This window comes from Apium graveolens, chromosome 5 (assembly GCF_009905375.1).
Source record: "Apium graveolens cultivar Ventura chromosome 5, ASM990537v1, whole genome shotgun sequence".
Taxonomy (NCBI): Eukaryota; Viridiplantae; Streptophyta; class Magnoliopsida; order Apiales; family Apiaceae; genus Apium; species Apium graveolens.
The window spans coordinates 246,021,700-246,032,921 of NC_133651.1; the positions used below are offsets into that span (position 1 = coordinate 246,021,700).

Sequence of the window (11,222 nt, forward strand, 5' to 3'; positions counted from 1 at the left end):
GTCAACATGACTCATATGCTACTACAGAATCTACATAAAGTTGTTTGTAGAAATGTGCTATATTACTTATTGTTACATAAGCTACTCACCCGATGGATATCAATTAGTCATCCGTCGGGACTATATTGAATCATCCGTCGGGACTATAATTGATCATCCGTCGGGACTATAATTGATCATCCGTCGGGTGCTACAAAATTCACTAAATTAAATCTACTAAGGTGTTTTATTTAGCTTATCATCAAGTGCACAACATATTCCTAACACAAGTGTGCTGTAAAAATGATCATGAAATTGATTTTCAAATGATCACTGCACAAATTTAATATGCTTACACGTTCATGCCTTCAGGGCCCTCAACCTCTAATTATTCGGTAGGCCAAAGCCAAAGAATGACCATGATGTTAACTATTCAACTGCACTGATTGTTGATATTCTTAAGCTTTTAGTACAGAGTCGCGTTGAGCACACAGATTGCTAGAATGCACACTAGCATTTTAGCAATGGTGACAACTGACAACTGAGTTGCAAGTCATAGAGAAGTTAAAGTTCTTGCAAAAAAAATAATGTACACCAGAGCAATTTACATCTACAGAGTCCATGTGTTAAATATATGATTATATTGTGATCTTACTCTAATACCTTAAGGTTTAATATAAGTTGGTTACTTAACATAGTCTGACCGGAGAACTAATTATCGGGGCGTTCCTCTTTAATAATTATTGCACTTATTTGGTAAAATTGTTTTTATTTACGTTTTCCTGATGTTCGTTTTCTGTTATTTTTTGTTAAAATATTTTCATAGTGAAAATTGATTTATTCCTAAGACTTAACATCTTTAAGTTGTCTTGATGATGTCGTATAAAGCATCACATTATTGTAATTCTTATTTTCTTCCTGAGACATATTGTTGCAGTCATAAGAACTGTTTGTGTGGATCTTTAAATATAATTTTGTATTTTATAACAAATGTTATTTTGTTGTAAGTGAAAGTTATAAAGGAAAATGTAATGTAACTGTGAGACGGAGACTTTTGTGTTATTTGTTTTTTATTTTATTTGATGATTTCACATACAAAGACGTTAAGACTAATTTTTATAGGTGGAGAAGTATCATTCATTGATAAAATCAAGCTAAATAAATTAATGATAAAATTTCTTCAGGTGGACACCGTTCCAGGTATTTTTCATTGGAGCATCGTCGAGTTAGGATAATCGATAGGTGTCCGGTGCAACGACCCCTGTTATCTGGTAGGGACCTTCCCACGGGGCTTTAAACTTTCCTTAAACTTTCCGGTGAGAGTGGGTTGTGAGGCTGCCGACTCTCGAAGCACTAAATCTCCGACTAGAAATTGTCTAATTTTCACCTTCTTATTGAAGTAAGCCGTTGTTTTCGTTTGTTGCAGAAGGACTTTAGCTGTTGTCTCGTCTCTAACCTCTTCCATGAGGATATTATGAAATGGAAGACTTTCTTGTGAAGTTGCGGGGTCAAATGCTCGACCCTTGGAGAGTTGAGGAAGACCTCGACGGGCGAAACGGCCTCTAGGCCGTAAGCCATTTTGAAAGGAGAAACTTATGTAGTTGACCTTGGTGTCGTTCTGTACGACTAAAGGACATTCGGAAGTTCATCGACCCATGGTCGAGGCAACTCATCGATTCTTTTCTTCAACATTGCAAAATTGTGTGGTTAGACACTTCGACTTGTCCATTAGCTTGAGGATAGGCTACTGAAGATTTGATGTGCTTAATCTTAAGTTGTGACAAGGTATGTGTAAATTTTTCGCCAATAAATTGGGTCCCAATGTCTGTCACTACAATCCTTGGTACACCGAAGCTGAACACAATGTGTTCCATTAGAAATTCAACCATTTCTTTCTCACGAATTTTTGCTAGAGGTCGAGCTTCGATCCACTTTGTCGCGTAGTACATCGCGACAACTATGTATTGTGCTTGATTTTTAGATTTCTGGAAGTGTCCTACAATGTCAATACCCCATTGATAAAAGGGGCATAAGTTGAGAACAAGAATCATCTCCACCAAAGGTCAGTGAGTTACTGTGCCATATACTTGACATAATTTGCGTTTTCGAACAATTTTCACAATCGCTTCGCATTGTTGGCCAAAATAGGCCCTGTCTCATTATTTTCAGTGCTAAGTTTTTGCCGCCTAAATGATCCCCAGAAATTCCTGTGTGAACCTCGACGATCGATGGATGAGCTTCCTCCGGTCCCAAGCATCGAAGGAGAGGATCCACAAGGTGTCGTCGATAGAGCTTGTTGTCCAGGACACAGTAGTTTCTTGTTTTGTATGTTAGAGGTCATGCCACGTTCTTCTCTTGTGGTAACTTATCTTGAAGAATATATCTAGAATCGGTTGTTGCCAGTCGACAGTCGCGGAGACTTCATTAACTTTTGCTACCTCGACAGACCGGGAATTTCGTTCTTCAACATAAATTGCTTCGGCTTTCGTGGTCACGGAAGATGCTAACTTTGATAAGGAGTCGGCCCACTGATTTTCTTCATGGTCGACGTTCTTGATTATCCATGAAGGAATCTTTTCTAGTAAAGAGGTGGAAAGGGCTAAATAAGCATCCATTCGCGCATCATGTGCTTTGAATTCACCTTGTAGCTGTTTGGTGACAAGTTGTGAGTCATCAAATATTTCTAGGATTTTTACCTCGAGTTCGATAGCTAGACAAATCCTTTCTAACAAGGCCTCATATTCAGCTACATTATTTGTCACGGGAAATGAGAATTTAAGGGCTTGTTGGATTTTAAATCCTTCTGGACTGATTAAAATTACGCCACCACCTCCTAAAGTTGTGGAAGATCCATCGACGAATAGTGTCCAAGCATTATGTGGAAAAGAATCTCCTTCCTCTTTCGACATGTCAAACTGACATTTCGCAACAAAATCTGGCAAGACTTGAGCTTTCATCGCACTCCGTGGAAGATATTCAATACGAAACTAACTAAGCTTAATTGTTCATGTAGCAAGTCGTCTCGTCATGTCGGACCTATGTAGGATTCGCTTCAATGGTTGGTTGGTTATGACCTTAATGGGACGCCCTTGAAAGTAATGGCGTAACTTCCTGCTCGCTATGACAAGAGCATATACTAGTTTCTCGACCTGGGGATAACGAGTTTCAACATGTTTCAAGGTAGGCTAACATAATATACTAGAGATTCACGTCCCTCGAGGTCTTTGACTAAGACGGCAACCACTAACCCCTCAGAAGCCGATATGTATAGTTTCAGGGCTTTGCGGGGTAACGCCCTGGTTAGGATATGAGTACTTGTCAGGAATGTCTTTAGAGCCTGAAAACTATCTTTGCACGTGTCGTCCCACACAACCTTCTTGTTTTTTGAAGCTTCCTTGATCGCTTGGAAGAATGGACTACATTTTTTGGAGGCTTGAGGAATAAATCTGCGTAGTGTAGTGCCGCAGTGCAACCAGTCAATCGTTGAATATCTTTAACCGTAGAAGAATTTTTTTATCTCGGTTATAGCTTTAATATGACTGAGATCAGCCTCTATGCCGCAATTTCCCCGATGTGAGACCAAATGAACATTTTGTTGGGTTTAATCGCATGTTATGGCGTCCAACATTCTCAAATGTCTCTCGTAGGTCGGGGATGTGATTTGTAGAATCTGTGATTTTGTAATCATATCATCGACATATACCTCGATGTTTCGACTGATTTGATTCTGAAAGATAGTTACCATCATACGTTGAAATATCGCACCGGCATTGATGAGCCCAAAGGGCATATGTCGATAGGCAAAAACCCCTCGATGTGTGATGAATGCTGTTTCTTCTCAATCTTGATCTGGTTATATCCTGAAAATGCATTCATAAATGACAATAACTCGTGACATGATGTAGCGTCGATTAATTGATCTATGTTTGGTAGAGGATAATAATCTTTGGGACATGCCCGGTTAAGATCTTTCTGATATCTCTTCTGCATCTATTTCTGTTATTAAGTGCGCAAGTTAGTTTATACAGAGACCAAAATTATAAACAAAAATTTTCAGTTGGCCCGTTTAATTTTATTATATAAGATTATACACTTTTAGTTAATAACTAAAAAAAGAACTATTGCCAACTATGCTACTAACTTCCACATAATTATGTTTTTAAAATTATATATATACTTAAATTCAAATACTCATCTACACTATACTATAATAGCCGGAATAGAGATAATTTGGTTCAACGGTTTGGTTCAACGATAATTCTCTAATTTTGATTATTACAAAAATAGATAAATAGTGTTATATACCTAATAAACTACTAAATTATTAAACTACTACTAAATATAATATCCTTATTCTACTAAACTACGAATACAACTTATCCTATTATTAAAAGATATAAATAATAGTGTTATATATCTGCTAAACTACTAAATTGTTAAACTACTAGAAATAATCTATTTATTCTACTAAATTACGACCACATGTTATTCTATTATTTTTATTATAAATTTATAATCATTATATATTTATATAAATATTTTAAAAATATAATATAACTGGATAAATAAAAATTTAAAATATTAATGGGAACCCGTATATCGCAAGGGATTTATGCTAGTATGTATAGTAACTTCAAATTTAAATTTTCGATAGAATAAATTGTATACAATGCGTCAATGGGCTCTGTTTGGGATTGCTGTTAAAAATTGTTGTGCTGTTAAAAAAAGTGCTGCTGGAAAAAGTGCTGTTGTAAAAATCAGATGACTGTTTGGTAATTTTTTTGATACGTATATGTTTTGATACAAAAAATTAAAAATAATGATGCTTTTGATAAGGTTTGATGGTGAAATCAGCATCTGCTTCCCGCAACAGCTGAAAAGCAGTTTTTTCTAAAAGCATGGGGACTTACTTTTTCTAACAGCAGCTTTTAAGCCAAAAGCACTTTTCAGAAAAACAGTTTTTAAATTTTACCAAACAGTTTTTTAACTGTAAAAGCTGTCTGCAACAGCAATACCAAACACACTCTAAACATAATAGTAATAATTAAATTAACAAAAATTATAAAAATATAAATATAAATGTGCACTCACCGGCTAGAAGAACATAAAGCCCCCAAAACACATTTCTCCAAACTGTACAAACAAGAACCCCAAAATCAAACTCAGTGTTCCCATGTTCCCCCTAAAACCCTAATTCCAATTACAAATCTATATATCTACATTATTATAAATATTACCAGCATGAAATCTTCATTAATAGTACCATCTTCCCCTCTTTTCTTGCCCATCAAAACCCCACTTTTAAATCAAAGATTTAGATACAGTTCTTCATACCCATCTCTCTTCACTTACTTCAGACCCAGAAACCCTATTTTCTTTGCCTCTTCATTGCAAAATCTTGAAGTTTCATGGGTATCAAATGAACCAAATCATAAAGATGATTTTAATGGCTGGGCTGTCACTGAACAAAGTCCAATTGAAAGCAAGAAAAAGAAAGGTGTTAAATTTGTTTTTTAGGTTGATGCAATATGGGTATTTTAATTAATTTGATTTGTGCAGGTACATTTGTGTTGGTGGGTGTTGGGGCCTCAGTTTTGGCTTTGCTACTTGTATTTTGGCAATTTTCAGTATCTCGAAAAGGTCAGTTGATTTCTGTTTTGAATTTTTGGGTACTTTTTGTGCTTGATTTTTGATGCTTAAAGTGGGGTTTGTGTGTTAATTGACTCTATTGTGAGGATTTTGAGGGTGTGATGAATGCTAATTTCAGGGTTGATTCTACTTGAGAGTTCTTGAAATTTATGTTTTTATGTTGTAATGTACTGGTTTTTAGTTATGGAATTAGTTGTCTGGGGTTGAAATGTAATGTTTAATGTATGCAGGGTTCCCATTTAGAAGTCAAACTTTGCGTAATGTTGTTGTGTCATCTGAAACCGATGAAACTATTGATGGTGATAGTATAGCGGTTGATGCATCATCTGCGGATGTGGTACCACAGGCAAGCTCGGAGAGTACGTCTGATATAGTTGATGAAGCTGTGCCTTCAGGTACACTCAATTGATCAAATTTTTATCCCAATTATTGGTGAAGTCAGAATTGCATATAAATTCTGGTGTTGAAAATTTCGAGTAGGCTGATAATGTACCTAGGAGTTTGGTAGTGAAGGTTGTTGATGTGTACATTTAGTAAGTACTCAATTATGTTCGCACAGCATGACTTCACTGCAGGAGATTAGACTTGTTCAAAATTAGTATATCACTCTGCATATTTAACCAATATATTACTTTGTATGATAAAAGATGAGGCACTACTGGAGCTCTTGTTTGAAGTAGTTAGATAAGACGTTATGAAGCTGCATTTTCACCATCTAAGACTCAGTATACCACCATGATTATTTATTTTCACAGATTTCATGTATGAACAATATGGATGTAGGGATGTAACCATCATCTCGGCATCTCTGGAACTGGCTACATATAAACTATTAGGTTCTGATTTTTAATTCTCATATCGGGCTAAGTAAAACCAAAGCTTACAAGAAATTGATTGAAACCTAACTCGTTATGCCTTTAAATCTAATGAGTTCATCTTAATTGTTAAATCTACATTTCTTATTTTATATGATGATTTTTCTGTTGTTTCATTCTGGTTTTTGGTCACCATTACCACAGATTTCTGTTATTATTTACCAGTTGTGTATATCATTTAGAAATTTTAATTATGTGCAGGCTCACTAATTTATAAATTTACATCTTTGTACATGTTTGTGTTGATCTAAAATTCATTCCTGTTTTCTGTCATGTTCCAGTAACAAATTACGAGAAAAGGGAAGAAGAATTTGTTGGTCGGATCACAGTTGCAGTTGCCGTGGATTCGATCCAAAAGGAATCTCTATATATGTTAAAGAAACTGAAGGTATATTTTTTACTTTTTCACTGTGCAGTAGTTTTTTATGTTTAATGTTTGTGAAGCCACAATTTTTATGCACCTCGTTCCATTTATATTAGCTTAATAATAGTTTTCTGTTCCCTATAGATACTGATGTAATGTCCTGTATACAATACATGCTGGCCATATTTGTTTTATGGGATTTTGATGCCCAGACTTTTAGTTTATGTAATTTTAATTTCCATTACATTTCATTGTTATGTTATTCTAAGGACTAAAATTTCCATTGATTTTATAGTTCATTTCCTTAGGATTATAGTAGTAGTGATAGGGAATATTATTTAATCATCAAAATAAATAAGAATGTAATTGAACTTGTGAATAAAATTATCCGAGGGATTAAGTATTGGTAAATGAGTGTAAATTATATGTGGTGAAGGGGTTACAGTCCTTGCAAAAATCACGATCATTGACTATTATATCAATAAATTTAATTTATGGTTTATAGTGTGGGAGTGTAATTTTTGTACTGTTATTATAAGAATTTCAAATTTCTTAGATCTCACTTTCTGTGTTTTATGTTCTTATTCGGTACTCGTCGTTTGGTAACTATTAATATTTCATGTATATAAATGGATACTCTAATACAGTACCCTTGTTAGTTAGGTACTTAGGTACTTCAGTTATGTAGCCTCTTACGAATTCATATCCAAAAAATCTTCCTAAAAACTTTTATTATATCAAATCCAATAAATGTACTTAAACTAAACTGTAGTGTATATCCTGTTCAATTCAGTCACAAACATTCCACATTTTTCAAGCAGCAACCAATCATTGACTATTTTATTGATTATAGACCACAATAGATGGTGTGCTAAAAGCCCTAAAAATCAATTTGACCACTAGGTTCAGCTCTAAGCATTGTTAATACACCTTCAATTAAGGTACACAGATTGTTGAAGATTATGTCAAGGCTGATGAGTTGTGCACGAGGAGGGAATATGCAAGATGGTTAGCACGGGCAAACTTGCTACTAGAGAGGTAGAGAAATGACTTGCTTAAAATCAAAGTATTTTATTTATTGATATATATAAATTAAAATTGATTGCTCTATTTACCAGAGATTTGATTTATGGGTTGTAGGAAATATAAGCATAAGATTGTTCCATCTATTGCACTTTCTGGATCTACAATCTCTGCGTTTGATGACGTGAGTGTTGAAGACCCTGATTTTCTATACATACAGTGTAAGGACTAAACTTTCTTTAGCTATCAAATTTTTATTTGAGAAAAGGTGATATGTTTGACAAGTTCTTTTTAATTTCCAGCCCTTGCTGAGGCAGGCATTGTTTTAAGTAAGTTGTCTTTGGATGAATCCAATTGGCAAGAAGGTTCAAAATTTTTCCCTGAGAGGTGATGAAGATAATATTAGTGTTTCGGTAACTATATTTTGTCTTTTACCTTTCAAATTTCTTTGCCTTAACATTAATCATCATTATTCTTTTGTAGGTTTATATCTCGTCAGGATCTAATAAGTTGGAAAGCCAAGCTAGATTACGAAGTCATGCCAGGATTGAGGGAAGAGGTAGGAAAAATGAATACAGACTTTGTAGGCATACATTTAAGTAATCACACTATCAATTTTGCTTATCTGTTAAAAGCTGACTAATGTACAGTCCAGATATCAAGGAACAACTTGGGTTTTATGGATGTGAGGGAGATCAATCCAGATGCAATAGTTGTACTTTTCAAGGACTTGCTTGCTGGTGATAAGAGCATAATCAGAACAGTTTTTGGTCTCTCTTTCTCTCCCTACCCCCGTCCCTCCCTCTCCCTTTAACACACACACACACGCACTATGTCTTTATTAAATTAGAACTAATTAAAGGTACTAAATCATATTAACATGGTATAAATTGACATATGAATCAAAAGATTATGCAAGTATCTAATGGTGCATGCTTGTGAAGTCTACAGTGTGGGTGTCAAAAAAATGAATGATATATTTCACAATACAGGACAAGGCAAGCGATTTCAAGCAAATAAGCCTTGCACAACAGCACAAGCTGCAGTGGCACTGACGAGTGGAAGAATGGAGGGAGCAATTCACTCTGAGCTATCGAGACTAGAAGCTGAGTGTTCTTTACGGAAAATGGCAATGGTTGAGATTAGGTCTGAACTTCAGGAAAGAGGAGACATACAAAAGTACTGGGAAAAAAAGTTTGAAGAAGAAAAGCGTCGAGGTGTTGAGGTGGAGAGGAGTTATGTCGTGGTGGTGCAGGATTTTGATCAAGAGAAGTCTGTTGAAGAGAATATTTTAGCCGAGTATTTGAAAGAGAAAACAGCCATGGACTGTCAGAAGCAGCTGCTTTCTAGTTTAAAAGAAGAAATTGATGACATGTATGAGAAGCTTGAAGTAGAGAGGTTTAAATATATTGATGAGCAGCAGAGTGTTCAGAATACGCATGGGGATTTACAGGCGAAGTATGATGGACTGCTTGATACGAAATTAATACTAGAAGCAGAAATAGAAGCTGTCCGGATACTTAGGTAAGCTTTTAATATTATTTTCTAAAATAATGAAGGAAAAGCTTACGCAGTAACAAGTGTCCTGTTTATAATACTTGATCTCATATCTGTATGCATAAAGAAGTATAAATTCTATGAGTCATTACATTTACATCTTTTTTATTGGGTTCCAAGGAACCTATTAAAGAAATTTGAACTTTCCTACAGTAGATTTTTTGTTGCAATTGAAGTGTTATCCATGAGCTGAGTAATAGAGATATAAACGGTTGGGTCTTAAGGGCATATTTATCTGTTTTATATATGGATAATGGTTTGGAATTTAGCGTATATGAGGATTCAACATCATGCACTTCAGAGAACTATTTATCATTAATATGTTGGTTTGCTCTCTTATACAGACATGTAGTAATCAGTAATGTGGATGTGAAACTCTTTTAACAGTTTCTTTTGAATTATGAGATAAATCAATGATAATTGAAACTGTATATTTCGATAATGGAAGCTATGTTGCAGGTCTTGGATTGAAGATGAAGCGAGGAAAAGTCAAGCGCGTGCCAAGGTTTTCGTAGAGGCAGCGAAGAGGTGGAGATGGGGTCAGCAGCCTTAAAGAAATTGCTTAATAAATTCTTCCACATAGTTTTCCTTGAGAGCACCATTTTGTATTTGTTATTTGCCTGGTTTAGTTGTGTGAACGCTTTCTTATATATCCCTTTGGACCAGGCCCTAGCATACAACGATAATGTGAACTGTCAATGTTTTGGTTGAATTTCTACAATGATATAACATATAATTTCTGATGTGTCTCACGGCTCAGTAGCTTAATTTAGACATACGTACAGTTTCTAGTGATATAATTTTTCAGTTGAATCTTTATGATTAAACTGGTTATGTACATAAAACTCAAACTATACACGTCTTCAATTGAGATTTAGTGGATTCAAAAATATTTTCTTTAAAATGTTAAACTTATAAAATACTTTGATACTAATTATATAACTTCGAAGTCTCTGAAAGCGTTCCCAAAACGGTTTTCGAATAATGTTATTATATTATTAATCAATCTCTCTTAAATAAAATGAATCACTTTTATATACATATGATCTCTACAAATAAAAAATACATCAAGTGTAATTTGAGTATAAAAATTTGGGATTTAATTGGGATACCCCGTCCAGAAGTGTTATTAGTATTACCCAGTCAAAGACTAGGAGTTGTGTGCATCTCTCAATCTCATTCCCCCCAAATCTCCTCACTGTTTCTCATTCCCGCCAAAATTATTTAACCTTTTTTTTTAAATCTGCAACTTTTAAACACTTTTTTCATAGCATAAATTTAATGGGTTTCTAAATTTAATACCTCTCTTTGACCCCCTTTCTTCAGTTTTTGTAAGGTACACTTCACTGTCTTCACTCTTCACCCCCCTCTTCTTGTTCATATATATATACATACAGATTTCATAAAGCTTATATATAGTTAAGGGTAATAACAATATGGCGTTTCTTTGCTTACCCTTTTTTCATTATGTTGAATCTTGATACATAATGTGAATGTATATGTGCATTATTCATATGAAACTAATTTAGGCTTAAATTTTTTGATATTGCTGCATTTATTAGCACCCATATTCTTTGCGAGTATGTTCTATGTTGGTGATGTTATTTGTTGGGATTTATGGTTTTAACATATGTGCTCAAGTGTTTGTAGATATAAGAGAAATATCGAAGCTCTATGACTAAAGGATTGAGCTTTAGGAATATTACTGGGCAGGTCTATAAGGTGCCATTTTAAATTGCTTAGGAACTGTTTATTTATTTAGAGCATTAGTGATA

At 34.6% G+C, this 11,222-nt stretch overlaps 2 protein-coding genes across 3 annotated transcripts; one reads left to right on the forward strand and one right to left on the reverse strand.

Annotated features, from left to right (window-relative positions):
• Nucleotides 1-1,243: 1,243 nt before the first annotated feature.
• On the reverse strand, nucleotides 1,244-1,928 carry LOC141660858 (uncharacterized). The gene is made up of 2 exons (XM_074467841.1): nucleotides 1,695-1,928; nucleotides 1,244-1,597 (listed from the first exon to the last, which is right to left on the reverse strand). The coding sequence occupies exons 1-2, from the start codon at nucleotides 1,926-1,928 to the stop codon at nucleotides 1,244-1,246; spliced, it is 588 nt and encodes a 195-aa protein (XP_074323942.1).
• Nucleotides 1,929-5,085: 3,157 nt separating this feature from the next.
• On the forward strand, nucleotides 5,086-10,192 carry LOC141725026 (uncharacterized). 2 transcript variants are annotated; one of them, XM_074527388.1, is made up of 11 exons: nucleotides 5,086-5,476; nucleotides 5,539-5,619; nucleotides 5,859-6,023; nucleotides 6,785-6,891; nucleotides 7,817-7,905; nucleotides 8,008-8,111; nucleotides 8,193-8,277; nucleotides 8,374-8,449; nucleotides 8,546-8,660; nucleotides 8,883-9,414; nucleotides 9,896-10,192. In XM_074527388.1, exons 1-11 carry the CDS (start codon nucleotides 5,221-5,223, stop codon nucleotides 9,960-9,962), a joined length of 1,677 nt encoding a protein of 558 aa, XP_074383489.1. In that variant the 5' UTR covers nucleotides 5,086-5,220; the 3' UTR covers nucleotides 9,963-10,192. The 2 variants fall into 2 exon arrangements, with proteins under 2 accessions (XP_074383489.1, XP_074383488.1); XM_074527387.1 differs by having other exon boundaries at nucleotides 9,907-10,192.
• The last annotated feature ends 1,030 nt before the right edge of the window (nucleotides 10,193-11,222 follow it).